This window comes from Tamandua tetradactyla, chromosome 10 (genome assembly GCF_023851605.1).
Source record: "Tamandua tetradactyla isolate mTamTet1 chromosome 10, mTamTet1.pri, whole genome shotgun sequence".
In the NCBI taxonomy this organism is placed as follows: domain Eukaryota; kingdom Metazoa; phylum Chordata; class Mammalia; order Pilosa; family Myrmecophagidae; genus Tamandua; species Tamandua tetradactyla.
This window is the reverse complement of record NC_135336.1, coordinates 38479886-38502565: the sequence shown is the minus strand read 5'-3', so window position 1 is coordinate 38502565 and position 22680 is coordinate 38479886. Positions and strand designations below refer to the sequence as shown.

The window sequence follows — 22680 nt, the reverse complement described above, 5'->3', positions numbered from 1 at the left end:
AAATGTACACTATTGTATCAAGTAAAGTATCTTGGTTTATACGTACATAGCACAATGCCAAATTTTACTGAGGAACTACCATGTGCCAAGTACTATGCTAGAACCTAGAGAGAGAGAAACAGTCCTTGACATGAGGGGGAGAAAGCACACAATTTTCATACGACATAAGTGTTATATAGAAACAGGCAGAACAGACAGATAGAAGGACTGCCAGACACATATGCGTGAAAAGGATCTGGGAAATGGAGGTATTTAAACTGAAATCTGAAGGATTATGAGGAATTAGGCAGAGAGGAAAAGAGGTTCCAGACATAGGACAAGAATACGGCAAGTTCAGAAACTGCGAAGTCATCTAATATAGTTGACTACAGAGAATGTGGGGAAATGTAGGATGAGAAATAGTTAAGATCATAGAGGGAGGGGTATAAATAAGGGGGAAACATAACACAGATGAAGACAACAAACACAAAGATGACTGGCTGCAGAGCAGAAGGTGGGTTGAGATGGGCACACTAGATGGAAGGTAGAAAGACAAATTAGGAGGTTCTGCTATGATTTATGAGAAAAATGAAAAGGGTTAGATCTACAGCAAAATAGTGGTTAGAATAGAGACAAGCAAGAAATGAGTAATATTTAGGAGTAAAATCAACATGATTGGTGAATGATTTTTTTAAAATATTTTTATTGTAAACAACACACATTCTTCACATGGTTACAATCAATGGCTTACAATATCATCACATAGTTGTGTATTTATCACCCTGACCATTTTCTTGAATATTTCCATCTCTCCAGCTGTGCTGGTTTGAAAGGATTTTATACCCTGGAAAAGTCATGTTTTAATCCTAATCCCATTTTGTAAAGACAGCCGTTTATTTTAATCCCTATTCAGCACTGTATGTTGGAAATTTATTAGATTATCTCCATGGAGATGTGACTCAATCCAGTGTGGATATTAAACATGATTAGATGGAGACATGTCTCCACCCATTTTGTGAATCCTGATTAGTTTACTGTATCTCATAAAATAGGAGACTGTTTTTGGAGAGAATGCTTTTTGAGAACGACGAGAAAGCCACAGCAGAGCTGAGCCGAGTCATGAGGCCAAGAGAACCACAGAGTCCACCAGCCAGCAACCTTTGGAGACTCTGAGACAGCAGAGAGGGATGACAGATGGCACAGCACCACAAAGCAGAGAGTCCACCAGCAGTGACCTTTGGAGATGAATAAGGAAAACACCTCCCGGGGAGCTTCATGAAGCAAGAAGCTAGAAGAGAAAGTCAGCAGACTTCGCCATGTGCTGAGAGACAAACCCTGAATATCATCGGCTTTTTTGAACCAAGGTATCTTTCCCAGATTGGGAAAGTGCCTCAGATTGGACATTTCTATAGACTTGTTTTAATTGGGACATTATCTCGGCCTTAGAACTATAAACTAGCAATTTATTAAATTCCCCTTTTTTAAAAGCCATTTTGTTTCTGGTATATTACATTCCGGCAGCTAGCAAAATAGAACGCCAACAAAAGAAATAAAAAAGAAAAAAGAAAAAACTCATACATGCCATATCTCTTACCCCTCCCTCTGGTGAATGATTAACGGTAGGAAGTAAATAGTTGTGTGATTCTCAGGTTTTTAAAAAATTTTCGTTTAATTTTTTCTTTATTAGAGAAGTTGTAGGTTTACAGAACAATCACGTATAAAATACAGGTTTCCAATACACCACCACATCACCAACACCTTGCATTAGTGTGGAACATTGTTACAATTGATGATAGCACATTTTTATAATTGTACTATTAATTAAAGTCCATGGTTTAACTTATTCCCAGGTTTTCATATGGAAACCTCTAAGAATAGTAAAGGGAATATAAAAGAATAAATTTTAAAAAGGGTAGGGAGATGAGTTCAGCACTGGTTATGCTGAGTTTGAAATACTCACTGTTTAATTAAGTGGAAATATACAGGAAGCATTTAGTGCCCAGGAAAAAATGAACTTGGCTAGACACAAAACTGGGAGCATTAACAATTTGGTAATTGGTTAAAACCACGGAACATATAAAGAAAAAAGGGATTAGAAAAGAATATGAGGAAACCACACCATTTAAAGCTTGAGTGGAGAAAGAGAAGTCTGTAAGAAATATAGAAGAAGAATATTCATTAGAGGGCAGAAAGATAATCAAAAGAAAATAATGTAGCCAAAATTAAAGGGGAGGGATTTCAAGGTAAAGGAAGTATTTGTTCAAAAGCTGTGAAGAATTTATCTTGATTAGAATAACAAATGTATAACGGACTATTTTGTACATGTTTAATTTCATTTATTATTCTATCAATCAGATACATTTTTTTATTGTACATACCTCTGTCTCAGCTTGAGTTCTCTGACAGCGATACTGAGCAATCAGTCTATCAGCCTGTGCAAGGGCTAGAGCTTTTGCTTCTAAGAGATCTTGCAGCCTGCTTTCTTTGGACTATAAAAAAACCTTAACATTAATTTTTATTATTTATAGAAAAACATCTATTAAAACTTAATTGTTACACATAGTTACAGTTTGTACTCACAGCTAACGTGGACAATTTCATTTCATATACATCCATTATGTCAGATATTCTTACATCATTAATTTGATCTTTTACCTAGGTTTTAACACAATAGAGTTCAAAAGTCAAAAATATTTAACACTGGAGAAAATAAATACATCCCTGTGAAACTAAATCTTGAAAATTTAAGGAGCAACAAAGTAAAAAAAGTTTATCAATTTGTACCAAATTAAGTGGGTCACAAGCATTTTACTAATCTGGCTACTACAGAAGAATATCCAGTTAAGATTTTATATGTCTGTGGGAATTTTTAAAACATTTAAGCTGGGGGTGGGGACAACTAGGAAAAAGAATGACAGCTATATGAAAAGGTTGAGATTCTATGACTTATTTTTCTTCTTTCTTTTCAAATTTGCCAGAATATTGTTACTTTAATATTCTAAAATACATTTAAAAGATAAGATACCAGTGATGAAATATGCATTTAAAGTTGTTAAAATAAATTATTACAATCAGGGCTGACAATGAGCTGGTTATGTACCAGGTATAATCATACTTAAAACACCAATTATCACTCACCACTACTCCAGACTGAAGTTTCTCTATTAATTCCTCAATGTTCAATCCAGGAATGCTATCTTTCAAAACTGGAGGAGTTAAACTCTTTACCGATGTTGGAAAACTGTGACTTAATGATTGCAAAGGCATTCTTCTGGACATATGTTCTGTTTCCTGTTGTCTATAGGCATTGTTTGCTGCTATACTTTCTCCAAGTCTGAATGGGGGAATGAGTTAACAATTACATAAAATAGAGTAAAAGGCAGAGTTAGTGCAGAATTAGGAAATATTTTAGAATGGGCCTCTTTTCAGAATAGAAATTTTCAAATATTTTTGAAATAATCTTACAGTCGTTGAAGCAGAGTTTTGGGCAATAGTCTAAATTTATTGGGGTACCTCCTTTTCTACCTGTATTTTATAATGACTCTGATTCTGGTTTGAAGGTATGCATAAGGTTGGCTCCTTCTTATCATCAAGTCTAGGCTCAAATGCACTTCCTTAGAGGTCTGTACTACTCCTCTATCTAATATTATTAACCATGACCCTTCCCCCATAGTGAAATGTACAGCATGAAACTTATTTGTCTCCCAAACTAGAATGTAAATCTCATGACACCAGGTACTTAATCTTATTTACTGCAATATCCAAATGCCTGGAAGAGGGCCTGGCACATAGCTGTTTAAATTTTAAAAACAAACAAACGAAAACAGCAACAACTACATACTCATCCATCTATATATTCAGCATTTATATTTACCTTTCTAAAGTGTTTAAGATAATGTCAAATAAGGGCATTCAATAAAAGTAGTAGGCATAAATGGACACTGAGATAGTGTTCAAAGGGAAAATTATCTGCACAAAATTAAGACAAGGAAGGCCCCGGTACAGTGAGAATGGTGGGAAAGCCTAATGTAGAGGCAGAGGATGATACTTCCACCTTTAGTAAAGCTGGAGCTTGCTATGCTGAAGCTTCTGAGTTTTGTTTCTTATGTCAGATTACCATAATTGAAGCAAGCAAGCCATTACAAAATGGAACAGCTTTACAGACCACTTCTATTTTGTAAGGCACTCCTTATCTATTTATTTTTTTAAATTATAAAATGAAGAGAAATTTATATGGTCTCTAAGTTTAAACAGTTTTTAAACTCTTAATTCAAGACCACCTGCCTCAATTGTTAATTCTGAAAAACAGGTTTGCTAAGTCAGTTAACCATGTAAAACAGGAGTTGACAAACTTCCTCTTAGAAGATCAGACAGTAAATATTTTAGGCTTGAAGGCCCATATGGTATCTATTACAACTACTCAACTCAGCCATTGTAGCCTGAAAGCAGCCATAGACAATACAGATGACACGAAAATGAATGGGCATGGCTATAATCCAATAAAACTTCCATTACGAAAGCAGGCAACTGATCCACTGGGCAGTGTGCTGAACCTGTCATATAGGGATGTCTTACCTACTGTGCTGGTCTGAAAGGAAGTATGCCCCCTAGAAAAGCCATGTTTTAATCAAAATATCATTTCATAAAGGTAGAATAATCTCTATTCAATACTTTATGTTTGAAACTGTAATGAGATCCTTTCCCTGGATGATGTGATTTAGTTAAGAATGGTTGTTAAACTGGATTAGGGGATGACATGTCTCCACTTATTTGGGTGGGTCTTGATTGGTTTATTGGAGTCCTATAAAAGAGGAAATATTTTGGAGAATGAGAGATTCAGAGAGCAGAGAATGCTGCAGCACCACGAAGCAGAGTCCGCGAGCCAGCAACCTTTGGAGGTGAAGAAGGAAAACGCCTCCTAGGGAGCTTCATGAAACCGGAAGCCAGGAGAGTTAGCTAGCAGATGACGCCGTGTTTGCCATGTGCCCTTCCAGCTGAGAGAGAAGCCTTGACTGTGTTCGCTATGTGCCGTCTCACTTGAGAGAGAGACCCTGAGTGTTGTTGGCCTTCTTGAACCAAGGTATCTTTCCCTGGATGCCTTTGATTGGATATTTCTATAGACTTGTTTTACTTGGGACATTTTCTTGGCCTTAGGACTGTAAACTAGCAACTTATTAAATTCTAGTTGTTAAAAGCCGTTCCGTTTCTGGTATATAGCATTCCAGCAGCTAGCAAACTAGAACACCTACTTGCTAAGAGCTTCACAGATTATTCAAATCATTTTTATAAACTATCTTATATAAACCACTTGAAAAGCTTTTAAATTAAATAAAGTAGACCCCCTACTAGATATTGTGTCAACTATTTAATTTATAGTCCTAAAAATCTGAAATTTTTCAAGCATAATTTCAAACATTCTCTTATTATTTGAAATTAATGATTATAGTAGACAGTTTTGCCTGGCCAACACCTATTTCACATTTTTATAAAATCATCCAATTTTTCCTTAGGGAATTCCTTCACCCTATCCCAACTAACATTCAATCCATGTAGTTTTCTCGTAGATAATCCCACTCAGTACATTATCCTGATCTGATCAATGAGAGTGACACTTACAAGATTTTTTTGTCTAAAAAACTGGGAAGGAGAAGCTCTTTCAAAGAGGAACTAAACTGGTAAGGATGCAAGCTTAGGGTGTCCAGAAACTACTACATTAAAAAGAGGTGGTGAGAAGCAGAGAAGGATAATACCTTGGATAACATATTTAAGCACTTGGATACAGCTTTTCCCTCAGTGAATAAACACCTGGACTTTTCAGTTATAGGAATCAAAAATTTGTGTGTGCTTTTAAAAAAATCATTTAAAAGATTACTGACACTTAAAATGAAGTTTTTAAGTCACTTATTTCCTTATCTATTATATTGAGAACCACTGAAGAAATATGTGTCCCAGTACCACAAGAGATAACATTGCAACTCACACCAAAGCAGGAAAATCTGGCAGTGGTGCAGCTTCCAATAATATTCTCAATCCAGATTGTACTTGTTCTCTATTATCTGATGTTAAAGCGAAAGCCAAAGGCGTAATCAAACGTGGATCCTAAACAAATCACAAAGAAAATATGAAGCAATTATTTTGCAGAAGGAAAAGAATAAATAATATCAAGTCTTTAAGAGTAAGGCGATTAAACAGCTAGGCAAATTCTAAAGTGTTTTTACCTGATGTTTGAATGTATTTTTATTACTCTTTACCTGTTATAACTGTTTACACTGCCATATAATCAAGGTGAACATTAGCTAAAAAAGAAAAAAAATCTGGGAAGGTTTTTTTTAAAAAAATATTTTTATTGAGAAATATTCACATACATTCCGTCTAATCATATTATATAATCAATGGCTAACAGTATCATCACATAGTTGTGTATTCTTCACCATGATCATTTTTAGAACATTTGTATCATTCTAGAAAAAGAAAAAAAAAATAACTCATATATCCCATACCCCTTACAGGGCTCTCCCTCTCATTAACCCATGGTATTTTAATCTACCCAATTTTTACCATTTATCTCCCCTTATCATTTAACTTTTTATCATTTTTATTTTTTTTACTCATTTGTTCATATACTAGATTAAAGGAGCATCAACACAAGGCTTTCACAATCATACAGTGACACTGTAAAAGCTATATAGTTAAACAGTCCTCTTCAAGAATCAAGGTTCAACATTTTAGATACTTCCCTCTAGCCACCCCGATGCATCATAAGGGATAACTATATAAAGCATTAAGAATACCCTCCAGGATAACCTCTTGACTCTGAAATCTCTTAGTCACTGACACTTTATTTTGTCTCATTTCTTTCTTCTCCCTTCTGATCAAGAAGTGTTTCTCATTCCCATGATGCTGGATCCTGGCGCATCCCCAGTCAGGTCCCACATTACCAGACAGATTTATACCCCTGGGAGTCATGTCCCTGTAGGGGGCAGGGCACTAAGTTCACCTGCCAAGTAAGTTTAGAGAGAGACAACATCTGAGCAACAAAAGAAGTTCTCTGGGGATGACTCTCAAGCATAAGCTTAGTAAGCTCAGCTTCTCCTTTGCAGGAATAAGCTGCATTAAGGGTGAGCCCAAAGACTGAGAGCTCAGTGGCAAAGGTTTTGAAGGCTTCAATTATGCCCATGAAAAATCATGTCTTAAATATTTTGGATGAATTTATTATCCACAACTGACTGATCTTTTAATTGTCTTATTTTCTCTAGCTACTATTTAAAAGAAGGTAAAAAAGGTCAGTGAGCTCCAAATTAAAACTGTAAAATAAAAGTAAAATTTAATTAAACTCAGATCAGAAAATTTAAATTTAGAAATTTACAGATTTAGTCATAAATTATAAGTCCCTTATGTCATAAAAATTTTATATCTGCATTACAAGAAGCCCCAAATCAAAAAATATCTCCTAAGAGTTGAGGTAAATTCAGTTTACCTCAATTCTTAAAAATATTAAAATATGAATCCTTTATAACTATGAACAACATTTAAAAATGTTAAGTATCTTGTGGGTACTCAAGTATAATTAAATCCCCCAGAACTATGATAAGAATTTGTATTTCTCTTCATTACCCTCCAGGGTAACCCTTCTAAACTCCTCCTCAGAGTGTTATTTCTACCTCATTGTCAAAGAAACTGAAGCTCAGGGATGTGAGATAACTTGTCAAGGCTACACTGGCAAACAGTAGTGGAGTCAACACTCCCACTAAGGCCTTTAAGCATTATGCTCTGGAAGGGTACAAATGGCCCCTGGCTAAGATTTCACTTTTGACTCCTACCATCTCTATATATCCACTACAACCATATCTGTTTAATTACCATACTAACTTCATTCACACGTTTTGTTAAATACCTCTTATAATCAGGTGTTATAGATATCAGTGTAGATCTAGAGCTCTTATTCAGCTACCAAATATCACCCCAGTTTTGTGAATTAGCTATTTTTTGCACATCCCCTCTTATCTTATCATTCAAAATCAAGTCCATTTCTTCTAGACATCTCTTATCCTCCTAACAATCCTGCCTCATCAACCCTAATCAAAAACCAAAATCAAAACAAATCATACCCACCCACAAATGCAAACAGAAACAAATAAAGATATTTACAATACGACAGAAGAAAAGGCTGAGGAAGCACTGCTATAATGAACATTAGAGTCAGGAGCACTTATGATCAGTTCCTGGGAAACTATAAAATAACTGTGTATTGAGGATATAATAATTAAGATATTTTACAACTTTAAACTTTCTTCTGGTGGCCAATTCTAAGAGAAACATCTTTCAAAGATCAAGAATATTAAAACAGAAACATATATTTGGAAACATGTGCCTATGAATAACTTCAGTGTTTTAAGAGTTCAAAACTCACCTGGAGGATTTTGTAGAAGCTTACTTCCATACCAGGAACCAAGTGTTTCAGTTTGTTCATCAAATCAAGAGTTTTCAAAATTACATCAGCAGCAAGTTTGCTTTAAAAATAAGTTGCATTTAAATTAGATAACACAAAAGTTGCTTTAAGCTTATTTCCTTCTTTAATTCTAAAGAAAATGAAAACCCAACAGACTTGTTTTCAAACCTCAAGAAAGTAAAGAACAATTTTTGTTGAGAAGCAAAAGTATTATAGAGGTTCACATTCTTAGAACCCAAGACCCAAGGACAACACACTGGCATTAACAATCTAAGTTCAGACAGTGTTTCTTATTCTGCTCTCTAATACCAATAATTCTTTAACTTTCTGCTTCAAAATTAGTGGGAGTATTGGCAACACAACCTACTTCTTAGCTTTGTCATTGGAGTAGGAACAACAAAGGGCAATCTTAGGCAGTATAGATCTGCTAATACCTAATATGTGCTGAATACATTATACTTAGCTACGTCTGAACTTTGGACGTGAAAGGGAGTATAGAAAAGTAGAAATAATCCTAATTCTTGAGGTACACAATTACTGACAATTGATATTTATGGAAATTTATGTCTAGTGCATAATAGGCCCTCAATGAAGATTTGTTAAATATAATTCATGAGGGGGGCAGATAACAATATCTCATTATTAACAGTGAAAATACACCTTTAACCATTAGTCTTGGAATGCTAATAAGAGTTATCCCTATTAACAGAAAAACTTCAACAGTAGCTGATTTCCCTGTAGTAAAAATCATCCCTTTTTTTTCATTTAAAAATATAAAATTAAATGAATAAAAAAAAATAATTACTGAGGCAATATTAGAAAGAGCTCCAGAAAAGAAATACTCAGGAGTATAAAAATTCCTTAGATGGTCACAATAAATTAATAAATTTAAACCATGAAAAACAAGGTATAGGTGACAGAATATCTCTAGAGCCATGTAATCTATGAATTGAATGAATCAAAAAACGGAAAATTGTGAAAACCTTTTTGTTTAAACCCATCTGTTAATTCATTTGTTACAGTACAAATTAACAGGACATATCCATATGTCTTCCAAAGGAAAATAAAAATCACTCATAAGACCACATCTTCTGATTTAGGAAGTTTGGCCTTACTAACTTTCCATTTGGATTACCTATACTTACCATAATTCAGAATCTGCTACCTTTGTTCCAAATCCCAGGTCAATCTTGCCATATGTAAATTGTTGTTCTATCAGAGTAGTACATTTGATAGTAGTTAGAATTTTTGCAATATGCATTTTCAGAGTATCATCTCCACACAGAGGTAGGTTTTGTTAAGGGGCACAAACAAAGAGAACATTCTCAAAATATGTTAAATTTGTAAAGCACTTTTTAGCATTCAGGATGATTTCACACCAATTATCTCATTATCCCAATCCTGTGTAATTATTGTTACAATCCCATGTATTAACTCAATAACAAATTAGGAAATTGGAGTTCAGAAAATTTAAGAGGCTGGTAAATTGTAGAGATGAACCTGTCCAAAAGTTTCCAATGTGCACTGGTTTGAAAGTATTATGTACCCCAGAAAAGCTATGTTTTTATTTTATTTTTTATTTGTTTTTTTTACATGGGCAGGCACCGGAAATCGAACCCGGGTCCTTGGGCATGGCAGGCAAACATTCTTACCTGCTGAGCCACCATGGCCTGCCCAAAAGCTATGTTTTAATCCTTGTCAAAACAGACCAAAAGAAGCAGGTATCAAGCATGCTATAACCACAGCAGCTCATTAACATCTTGCTAAACCACACCTGATCCAATCTTGTGGGAGCAGTCATTTTTTAACCCTTATTTAATAGGAAGGGCGGAAACTTTTAATTGGATTGTCTTCATGAAGATGTGACACACTCAATTATAGGTGTGGCCTTTGATTAGATGGAGATATGACTCCACCCATTCCAGGTGGGTCTTGATTAGTTTACTGGAATCCTTTAAAAGAGGAAACACTTGGGAAAGCCAGAAATAGAAATGACGGAAGCCTCAGAGCCAAAAGAAACTTCATAGCAGAGCTGATACAGATGCAGACATGTGGAGAACAGAGACATGGATGTTTGGAGATGCCTGGAGCCCAGCAGACGTTGCCATGAGATATTAACCAAGCCAGAACCTGGAGAGAGTCAAGGGAAGCCAAGAGATGAAAGCCAGCCTTGGAGAAGCAAAGCGAGGAACCTCCACAGAAACAGCGTGGCTAAAAGCAGTAGAGAACAGGAGCAAGGGACCAGCAGATGCCAGCTACAAGACTACCCAGCTGACAGAGGTGTTCCTGACCCACTGGCCTTTCTTGAGTGAAAGTAACCTCTTACTGGTGCCTCAATTTGGCCACTTTCACTTCCTTACAATTGTAAACTAGTAACTTATTAAATTCCCCTTTTTAAAAGCCATACTAGTTCTGGTATATTGCATTCCAGAGGCTTGCAAACTAACATGCAACTCAAAGGTAAAATATGGAAAGGATCTGTCTTCTCCAGTGGATACTAATGTCTATCATTAACAACGGTCAAGTTATGGTACTGTTCAGTAACAGACTAACAGAATAGATTCAGAAGGAAATAATTTATTACAAATAGATCACAGATCCCATCTAGTGATCCCAGGGATTCACACCACTCCATTAATTAGGATCTCTGGAAGTAAGGCTCTGGCATCAGTAGTTTTAAAATGCTCCCCAAGGTGAACTAATAGGGAACAGATTGGAGTAGGGAGCTCCAGAACTCATTCTTCCCACCCAAACTACTATTAAACAGGCTGGAACTGTTTGAAATAACTTTCGAAACTCCAGAGCCCAGAAGAACACTGTACAGCATCCAGGGAAAGGTGGGAGGAAGAGGCTGATAAATTATGATAATGAACTATAAAGCGCTCACTCTGGGCAGTGGCTACTGGCACCTATCCCCACTCTCGTGGAAGGCCACTGAGGGTATCCAGCCTCAGGCTAGCTGCAGCTAACAATAAGGAACATAAAAATTTCCCCGAGAACATGGGTCTGCACAGCCAATCACTGATCATGGCTTTTGATTACCTAATTCAGTTCACTGGTCCCAGGCTCTGAGGACAGCTGTTGTTTCAAACTGTCCCACTCAGGGGAGAAAGCAGCAGAATTTAAAGATGCAGGGCTTCCTCCAGGTTAGGTGATAAAATTAGATGAAGGGCAGCATTTGTTGGACAGGCCAGGAAAGCTCAACCTATGAGAACCATTGGAATTTTGGGCATTCTTCCTGACCCCCTCCACAGGATATTTTGGAGTTGGTCTGTGCCTCCTTCACGGATAACTTGACCCTATTTTGGCTAGGAAAGATCAACCTGAGAAGATCCTTTCTAGGATGACCCTCTGCCCAGGATTTGCCCTTCGGGCAAAAGCAGCTTGAGAAAACAAAAGGAGTGTAAAAAACTATAGAGGTGTACAGTCTGGGATGAAGGCCTGCTGGTTTCAAATACTCAGGAGAATGAGGTCCATCTCCTGGGAAGCAGAGGGGACAAACACACTTTAGCAAATGTGGGGCTCCAAAACAACAAACAACAAAAGCCCAGGATAAGACCAAGGCCCAGAAAAGGAAAACACTGCAAAATCATTTGCCTTGGACAGACCTTCCTGATGAGGGCTAAAGCTCAAGAAAATAGGTCTTATCACCAGCTGATTACAAAACCAAGAAACAGGCATTCCAAGGAGTAGATATCAGAGTTAATATTTTAAGATATTAAAGTGTACACTGTGCAACAAAAGAGTACAAGATAAATGAAGAAACAGGAAATGGTGGCCCATCCAAAGGAAGAGAACAAAAATAGAGTAAACACCAATGAAAAACATGAGAATTTGGGCATACAAAACAAAGCCTGAAGGAAGATGAAGGAAAGTACAGAGAAAGAACTAAAGTGTATTGGGGAAACAATGAATGAGCAATATGAGAAACTTAGAAAAGAGACAGAAATTTTGAAAAGGTATCAAACAGAACTATTGGAGTTTAAGACCACAATAACTGAAATAAAAAGTCCCTAGGATGGTTTCAAAAGCAGTTTGGAGCTAGCAGAAGGAAGATTCAGTGAACCTGAAGACACTTGAAATGATCAAGCTGAGGAGCAGAAAGTAGAAAAGAAATATTAAAAGTGAAAATAGCCTAAGACACCTCTGGGATACCATCAAGTGCATTAATATATGCATTATGGGGGTCCCAGAAGGAGAAGAAATAAAGGGACAGAAGGAATAGTCAGTGAAATAACAACAGGGAACTTCCCAAACTAATACGCACATCCAAGAAGCTCAGAGAATACCTACCAAACAGGATAAACATGAAGAAAACACACCCTGTCATATACTGATATTAACAATGCAAAGTACAAGGAGAGAGTTCTGAAATCTGCAAGAGAAAAGCAATGTGTTAGGTACAAGGGAGCCCTAATTAGATTGAATTCTTATTTCTTATCAGAAACCAAAAAGGAGAGAAAGAGTGGGTTGAAATACATAGCTCTGAAGGGAAAGCCAAGACTTTTATATCTGATGAGACTATCTTTCAAAAATGAGGGAGAGAGTGAGATATTTCCAGATAAAAGCTGAGGGAGGTCATCACTACTAGACTGGCACTGTAATCAATGCTAAAATAGTTCTTCCACTAAAGGAAAGGATACTAGAGAGTGGCTCAAAAGCAGCATGAATAACTGGTGATAAAATGCAAATGCAGTAAAGCAATGATAAATCTGTTTCTGGACATACAATGCACAGAGATATAAATGGTAACAACAAAAAAAATGGTGGGGGAACAGACAGGTCTGAGAAAAGTATATGTGCACACTATTGAAATTAAGTTGGTATAAACAAATATGATTGTTCTATATCTTGGATGCGAAATATTAACCCCATGGTGACCACGAGGAAAGCAAATGAAAAACATATTCAGAAATGAGAAAGCACTCAATATGGTACAACACATAAAAAGCATTTTATTATAAAAGTAGGCATCAACAGAAATGAAGGAAAATAACATTTAAGACTTATAAGCTAAATAGCAAAATGGTAGAACACAGTCCTTTATGTCAGTAGTGACTTAAAATATATGTGGATTAAACTCTCCAGTCAAAAGGTAGAGAATGGCAGAATGTATAAAAAAAAGAATGATACAACTATATGCTGTATACACAACTATATAATAAGACTCATCTTATTATAGTCAAAGTTATAAGCAGGTTGATGGTAAAAGGATGGGGAAAAATATATACCATGTAAGTAGTAACCAATAGAGAGCTGGTATGGCTATACTAATATCAAAGAAAATAAACTTTAAGTCAAAAACAGTTATGAGGGACAAAGGCGGTCACTACACACTAATAAAGAGGATAATTCAACAGCAAGATATAATAATTATAAATATATATGCAGCTGTCAGCAGAGCTATATGAAGCAAATACTGACAGAGCTGAAGGGAGAAATTGATGTGCTACACTAATAGTTGGAAACTTTAACACACCACTCTCAATGATGTATACAACACTAGCCAGAAGATCAATAAAGAATATGATTTGAGTGATACACTAAACCAACCAGACCTAACAGACATATATAGAACACTTAACCTAACAAAAACAGAACATATCCTCTTCTAGAGTGCGCATGGATCATTCCCAAGATAGGCCATATGTTGGGTCACAAAACAAGTTTTAATAAAATAAAAAATACTGAAGTCATACACTGTATATTTTCTGACACAATGGAATGAAGCTAGAAATGAATAACTAAGGGAGAAAGGGAAAATTTACAAATATGTGGAAATTAAACAATATAAACAAGCAATGGGTTTAAGAAGAAATCAGAAAAGAAATTAGAGTATATCTTGAGGCCAATGAAAATGAAAATACAACATATCAAAACTTGTAAGACGCAGCAGTGCAGGTAGTGTTGAGAGGGAAACTCATAGCTCTAAATGTTTACATTAAAAAATCATAAATATTTCATATCAGAGATTTAAACTCAAAACTGGAAGAACTAGAAAAGGAAGAGAAAACTAAACCCAAAGCAAGCAGAAGGAAAAAGAATAGTGTTGGGATAAATAAAAAGGAAAACAAAAAACAGTAGAGAATCAACAAAATCAAAACTTGGTTCTTTGAAAACATGAACAAATTGACCAACTTTTAGCCTGACAGACAAAAAAAGAGAGAGGATACAAATAACAAAAATCAGAAATGAAAAGGGGAGCATTACTTCTGACTGTTGAAATCAGAAGGACTATAACTGGATACTACAAAAAACTATATGCCAATAAATAAGACAACCTAGATCAAATGGACAAATCCTTAGAAACATATAAACAACCTACACTGACTCAAGAGAAATAGAAGATAGCAACAAACCAATTACTAGTAAAGAGATAGAATCAAAATAAAAAACTCCCAATAAAGAAAAGTACAGGATCAAACTGTTTCACAGAGGCATACCAAACACTCCAAGAATACTTAGTTCCAACTCTGCTCAAATTCTTCCAAAAAAAACTGGAGGAGAGTACATGCCTTAATGCATTCTACAGTGTCAACATCATCCTCAAACCGAAGCTAGATAAAGATACCACCAGAAAAGAAACTACAGACCAATGTCTTTTATGAATACAGATGCAAAAATCCTCAATAAAATATCAGCAAACCAAATCCAACAGCATATTTAAAGAACGTTACAGCATGATCAAATAAGAATTATCCTTGGTAGGCAAGGTAGGTTCAACATAAGAAAATCAATTAATATAATACACCACATTAATAGAATGAAGGAAAAAGAACACATGATTATCTCAATTGATGCAGACAAAACAGATCATCCTTTCACGAAAAACATTAGAACACTAGGAATACAAGCAAACAACCTCAAAATGATAGAAGGGCATACAGGAAAAGCCTGCAGCTAACATCGTACGTAAGGCAAAAGACTGAAAACTTTCCCTCTAAGATGAGGAATAACACAAGGATGCCCACTGTCACCACTGTTATTCAAAATTATACAAGAAATTCTTGCCAGAGCAATTAGGCAAGAAAAAGAATAAAAGGGATCCAAATTGGAAAGGAAGAAGAAAAACTTTCCCTATGTGCAGATGATGTGATCCTGTATACAAAAAATCCTGAAAAATCTTACCACAAAGCTCCTAGAGCTAAATAAATTAAATCAGTGAAGTAATGGGGTACACGACCAACATCCCCAAAATCAGTAATGTTTCTATGCACAAGCAATGAACAATCAGAAGAAGAAATCATGAAAACAATTTCATTCACAATAGCAACTAAAAGAATCAAATATATAGGCATAAATTTAAGGATGTAAAGGTCTTTTACACAGAGAACTACAAAACCTTCTTGAAAGAAATAAGTTGCTAGTATAGAGTTCTACGGCCGAGAAAATGTCCCAATTAAAACAAGTCTGTAGAAATGTGCAATCAAAGGCATCCAGGGAAAGATACCTCGGTTAAAGAAGGCCAATGAAGTTCAGGGTTTCTATCTAAAGTGAGAAGGCATATGGCGAACAGGGTTAAGTTTCTTTCTCATCTGGAAAGGCACGCGAAAAACACATGGCATCATCTGCTAGCTTTCTCTTTTGGTTTCCCTTCACGAAGCTCCCCGGGGAGGCATGTTCCTTCATTTCCAAAGGTTGCTGGCGGGTGGACCATGCTTCTCATGGCTATGTCATTCTGCTCTGCTCTCTCTGAATTGCTCATTCTCCAAAATGTTTCCTCTTTTATAGGACTTCAGAAACTAATCAAGACCCACCCAAATGGGAGGAGATACACCTCTACCTAATCCAGTTTAACAATCATTCTTGATTAAATCACATCTCCGGGGAGATGATCTAATTACAGTTGCAAACATATAACACTGAATAGGGATTAGAAGAAATGGCTGCCTTTACAAAATGGGATTAGGATTAAAACCTTTTCTAGGATACATATATCATTTCCAACCAGCACACTAACCAAAGTAATTTACAGATTGAATGCATCCCAATCAAAATTCCAATGAAAAGCCAATCTTCAAATTTATATGTAGGGTATGGAGCCCCAAATAGCTAAAGCTACCCTGAAAAAGAAGAATGAAGTTTGAGGACTTGTACTTCCTGTTCTTAAAACATATTACAAAGCCATAGTAATCAAAACAGCACCATACTGGCATAAAAACAGACATATAAATCAATAGAATAGAACTGAGAACTCAGAAATCAACCCTCATATTTACAGCAAACTGATTTTGACAGGTGGCAAAGTCTACTGAATTGGAAAAGAACAGACTCTATAACTAATGGTATTGGGAAACTAGATCTTCATTTGCAAAAAAAGGAGGACCCATACATCATACCAAATACAAAATCAACTCAAAATGGATGAAAGACCTAAATATAAAAGCTAGAACTATCAAACTCCTAGAAGAATACTAGGGAAGCATCTTCAGGACCATGTGTTAGGTAAAGGTTTCTTAGACTTTACATCCTAAGTACAAGCAAGTAAAGAAAAAATAGATAAATGGGGTCTCAACAAAATGAAAAACTTTTATTCCTCCAAGGACTTTATCATGAAAGTAAAAAGATAAGCCATACAATGGGAGACAATACTTGGAAATCACATATCTAACAATGATTAATATACGGAATACATAAAGGAATCCTTCAATTTAACACAAAGACAAGACAATTAAAAAACGGGCAAAAGCCTTGAACAGACATCTCTCCAAAGACACAAATGGCCAGAAAGCGCATGAAAAGAGGCTGTCATTATTAGCCATCAGGGAAATGCAAATCAAAATACCATTCACATCCATTAAAATGGCTGCTATTAAAAAACTGAAAATAACAAGTGTTATTTCAGTAATAATCCAAGGGCAGCATTAGTATCAAAAGCAGAGAACAAAGCAACAAGGAGCAACAGAACAATCACTTCAGGCTAATTTTCAATTATGGGAAAAATATTCAAGACAAGTACAAAGATCATTTCTTAAAATGTACTTTAAAAAGGATTTTTTTCACAGAAATACAATGGATAAAAAGTCTTCAGTAACATTCCATTCTATAGCATAAACTTCAGTTCACTAATTCTGAATAGATAAGATCACGAGAAGAGACAAAATTACGACAAAACGCAATAAACTAGGAAAAAATGAGTGTTTATGTAGTTTCCATGTTATGACAGTAAAGGATATTTAACAGAACTTCAATAGCCTTGACCATCCTTTCACATTTTTTTCTTGTTAAGGCCTCATCTAGATTTTGTTCTGTGAACTGAAGCTGATCAAGGATTGTAGGTAGCAGAAGGGCCACAAAACGGTCGGCTGAAGAACAGTTGCCAGTATCTATGGCATCCTGGAGAATTAACCACCACCAAGAATTAAAAATAAAGATGTAATATAGAATGTAGATATAATCATCACTGAGCTGTAACACTCTCTTTAAATTTCTGGTAGTTACTTCAATATTTCATTGACCCAAGACTCCTATTTAAAAATCTACCCTTTAATCTAGTTTCAAGGGCTGACATTTTTTCTGGATGGAACATTAAGGTTCTAGATTAGCCAACCACAAAGACGACGTTTATAATGGATTTTAAAATTAGTCTAAATTAAATGTATTTACTGAAAAAAATTCCTGAATTTCTAAGTAAAAATACAATAATTAAATAAAGAGTATAGGTTTGAAATAATTTCTATCAAGAATCTCAAGGGCTTTTTAACTGCTAAATTTGATTGTTAAAAGTCAAGTTCAACAGAAAACATAAGGAATACTTTGTGCATAATCCTTAAACACATATAATCATTCACACACATTATTTGTTCATGCAGAGGCTCCTGTTAGAGTGGGGAATCCCTCTAGAAGATCCTGCAGTAGGCTGAATGGGTATAAAAACAGGGACAATGGTAGAGAATGTGAAATTACCCAGGCAATACAATCTACCAGAAAGTAATGGCCCCTAGGGAAGGGGTTTTTGTTTGTATCCTAAGTGTGCACCATTGGGATGGATTCACTTAATGAATGCAAGGTCCCTACACTAATCAGCCCAATGGCCTAATAAAGACAGTAAAATAGTATCTACTGAGGTGGGAGGACAGAATATGACTACAGCAAGAAGTAGATTCATGCCAACAGGAAAACATAGAAATCTTAGATAATATCTTTACTTTTTACACTGAAATGAGTATGTACAAATAATTCAGTGAAGAAAAGGAAAGTACTAATATATATGACTATGGCAGAAAAAAATTCAGGAGCTGTATGGTAGGGAGTCTAGTGTGACTGCAAGGAATTGAGAATAGTTTTCCTAAAGCTTACAGATAACTAGAAGTGTACAATGAATATTTTTGAAAACAAACTGCAAGATGGAAGTCATGAAAGAAGAAAAGGCAATTTACAAACATTCTATTACCTCAAATATTTCCTTGAACAATTCCAATGCTAAAATAGAACAGTTTTCTGATCCATCTAAAGGTTGGTTTGACCAACGAAGTAGAGCCACAGTAGGTTCTAAACATTTAGGACGGCTTCCCAGAATGGTGTTGCCAGATGCAGATGGTTCAAATATCATTTGAGTGAGCATGTGGCGCAGCTGAGTCACTGAACAGAAGGCAAGAAGTAACTCTAAAACCTGTGCAATATAAAGTCTTCATTAAATAACAAGTTCACAGGACTTTTAATATGTAAAGTACCAAATGACAAAGCCAAAATGCCATATTTAAAAAAAATACTCTAAAACAAAAATTAAAAGAAACTTCCAATTTTTTTTTTCAGGATTAACTTTCAAATGTGTGCCTAAATTCAGAAGGCTATGAAGGAGTTTGTTAATGGTGGTCACCTCTGATGAACAGTACTATGAGAGTCAAAGAGGGGGGTAACTTCAACTACTGTCATACTCCTTCTATAGTATGTTTTATTTTTATTCTTTACATAAGCATGTTCTGTTTTTAAAATGAAAACAAAACCTAACTAAAAATAAAATTAACAATACTTGCTGATATCTAAGAGTCAAGAACCGCTACTATAAAGCACACTTTAGGATAAGATTTGTAAGTGGCATCCCAAAGCTTTAAAACCTTGAGGACAAGTATTTGCACACCAAGTTTGCATAATGTTGGCATTATGCCCCTTGGCTCCCCTATTATGCCTCACTTCTTGAGTGCATAACCTGGGCATTATACAGTTACACAATGTCCAACATCAACCTATTAACTGTTAAGTTAAATTTCACCTTGTTTCATATACTACTAATCTATCATTTTGTTTGAATTTTTTTGGTATCTCTTTGCCTATCCACTTATTTCCTACACTTTTTTATCACTGTTTCTTGCACATGACATATGCCTGGGATTTGTGTTTGAACCAAATTGACTTTATCTGACTATTAGCATTTTGCCCATTAATATTTAGTATACAAATGACAATCTGATTTTAAAAATATATAAACTTTAATACTTGTTTTTGAATAGGTAACACATTTACATGGTTCCAAAGCCAAAAGTATCACCCTGACCTTTAGCAACCTGTCACCCTCCGTGAAGGCAAGTGATATTACAAATTTCTTGTGTATCTTACCAGAGATAATGCTATGTACAAGCATATATGTATACACTGTTAATTGAAACATAACACACATAACAGAAGAGTGAATCAGTCACCAGTGTAAAACTAGATAGATTTTCACAAAGTGAACACTCCTAACTAGCAACCAGATCAAGAATGATAACTCTACCAGAACTCTAGGCCCTCCTTTTGTGTCCCCCCAGACAATGCCTCAATCATTCTATTCTCTATACCAGATTTCTGACAACATAAATTAATTTTATTACAGTTATTCTTGGAGGTTTTAATCTCCATATAAAACTTTTCAATCAGCTCACCAATGCATACAAAGAAATTCACATAAGAAACTTATATATGTAGAATCTTAAAGTGTACACTCTTATACCTGGATTCTTTTGCTCAAAATTATTGGATTCATCTGAATTGTTCATTGTATTGTGTTTCATTTATTCTCACTGATGTATTGTAGTCTTCTTAATGACTGATTCAATTTCTTTACTTGTGATTGGTTTGCTGAGGTCATCTATTTCTTCTCGAGTCAATGTTGGTTGTTCATGCCTTTCTAGAAAGTTGTCCATTTCATCTACATCATCTAGTTTATTAGCATAAAGTTGTTCATAGCATCCTCTTGTTACTTCCTTCATTTCTGTGGGGTCAGTGGCTATGTCTCCTCTTCCACTTCTGATTTTATTTACTTACATCCTCTCTTCTTTTTGTCAACCTCACAAAGGGTCCATCAATCTTACTGATTTTCTCATAGGACCAACTTCTGGTTTTATTGATTTTCTCGATTGTTTTCATGTCCTCAATTTCATTTATTTCTGCTCTAATCTTCATTATTTCTTTCCTTTTGCTTGCTTTGGAGTTAGCTTGCTGTTCTTTCTCTAGTTCTTCCAAGTGGACAGTTAATTCCTCGACTTTTGCTTTCTTCTTTTTTGATAGAGGCATTTAGGGCAATAAATTTCCCTCTTAGCACTGCCTTTGCTAAGGTGTTTCCTGCTGTTGTGGGGTGTAATGTTCCATACATGTCTGTTAAGTCTAGCTCATTTATTGTATTATTCAAATTCTCTGTTTCTTTATTGATCCTCTGTCTAGATATTCTGTCCATTGATGAGAATGGGGAATTGAAATCTTCAACTATTATGGTAGATGTGTCTATTTCTCTTTTCAGTGTTTGCTTCATGTATTTTGGAGCACTCTGGCTTGGTGCATACATATTTATGATTGCTACGTCTTCTTGTTGAATTGTTCCTTTTATGAATACACAGTGTCCTTGTCTCTTTTAACTGTTTTACATTTGAAGTCTAATTTGTTAGATATTAGTATAGCTACTCCTGCTATTTTCTGATTATTATTTGCATGGAATATCTTTTCCCAACCTTTCACTTTCTACCTATGTTTATCCTTGGGTCTAAGATGCATTTCCTGTAGACAGCATATAGATGGGTCCTGTTTTTTTAATCCATTCTGCCAGTCTATGTCTTTTGATTGGGGAGTTTAATGCATTAACATTTAGAGTTATTATTGTATGAGAGATACTTTCTTCAACCATTTTGCCTTCTGGATTTTATATGTCATATCTAATTTTTCTTGTTTTTACTTTTACTGATAGTCTTCATTTCTATACCCTTCTCCATACCTCTCTCTCCTGTCTTTTCTCATCTGTCTCTGGTGTTCCCTTTAGTATTTTTTGCAGAGCCGGTTCTCTTGGTCACAAATTCTCTCAGTGATTTTTTTGTCTGAAAATGTTTTAATTTCCCCCTCATTTTTGACAGACAGTTTTGGTGGATATAGAATTCTTGGTTGGCAGTTTTTCTCTTTTAGTAATTTAAATATATCATCCCACTGTCTTCTTGCCTCCATGGTTTCTGCTGAGAAATCTACGCATAGTCTTATTGGGCTCCCCTTTTATGTGATGGATTGCTTTTCTCTTGCTGCTTTCAAGATTCTTTTTCTCTTTGCCATCTGACATTCTGATTAGTAAGTGTCTTGGAGTATGTCTATTTGGATCTATTCTATTTGGGGTACACAGCACTTCTTGGATCTGTAATTTTAAGTTTTTCATAAGAGTTTGGAAATTTTCAGTGATAATTTCCTCCATTTGTTTTCCTCCTCCTTTTCCATTCTCTTCTCCTTCTGTATATTCATGTGCTTCATGTTGTCATTCAATTGCCTGAGTCCTTGCTCATATTTTTCCATTCTTTTCCCTATATTTTGTTTTGCTTGTCAGATTTCAGATGTCCTCCAGTTCACTAATCCTATCTTCTGCCTCTTGAAATCTGGCATTGTAGGTTTCCATTGTTTTTCTCATCTCTTCTACTGTGCCTTTCATTCCCATAAGTTCTGTGATTTGTTTTTTCAGACTTTCGTCTTTTTGTTCATTTCTTGCCTTCTTTATATCCTCCTTCAATTCATGGATTTGATTTTTGATGAGGTTTTCCATGTCTGTTCAAACATTCTGAATTAATTGTTTCAACTCCTGTATCTCATTTGAATTATTGGTTTATTCCTTTGACTGGGCTATTTCTTCAATTTTCCTAGTATGGTTTTTTATTTTTTGCTGGTGTCTAGGCATTTAATTACCTTAATTAGCTTATTCTGGAGATTGTTTTCAGTTTTCTTTTCCTAGGATTTTCTTGCTGAATGACTTTGCTGTCTATCTGTTGACATTCAGTTCAGCTCATTCTAGTCCTCTAGCTTAGGTTTTG

General features: G+C 35.4%; 1 protein-coding gene across 4 annotated transcripts in view; it reads right to left on the bottom strand.

Annotated features, from left to right (window-relative positions):
• The window catches only part of CIP2A (cellular inhibitor of PP2A), a 68305-nt gene that overhangs the window by 15993 nt on the left and 29632 nt on the right, over nucleotides 1-22680 (bottom strand). For all 4 annotated transcript variants that reach the window (XM_077118460.1, XM_077118459.1, XM_077118461.1 and 1 more), the window contains exons 9-16: nucleotides 18822-19040; nucleotides 17605-17764; nucleotides 9574-9715; nucleotides 8390-8489; nucleotides 5960-6078; nucleotides 3118-3313; nucleotides 2560-2634; nucleotides 2358-2468 (exon numbers count right to left, since the gene is read on the bottom strand). In XM_077118460.1, the coding sequence (XP_076974575.1) occupies nucleotides 2358-2468; nucleotides 2560-2634; nucleotides 3118-3313; nucleotides 5960-6078; nucleotides 8390-8489; nucleotides 9574-9715; nucleotides 17605-17764; nucleotides 18822-19040 (1122 nt within the window). The remainder of the gene's footprint in view (nucleotides 1-2357; nucleotides 2469-2559; nucleotides 2635-3117; nucleotides 3314-5959; nucleotides 6079-8389; nucleotides 8490-9573; nucleotides 9716-17604; nucleotides 17765-18821; nucleotides 19041-22680) is intronic.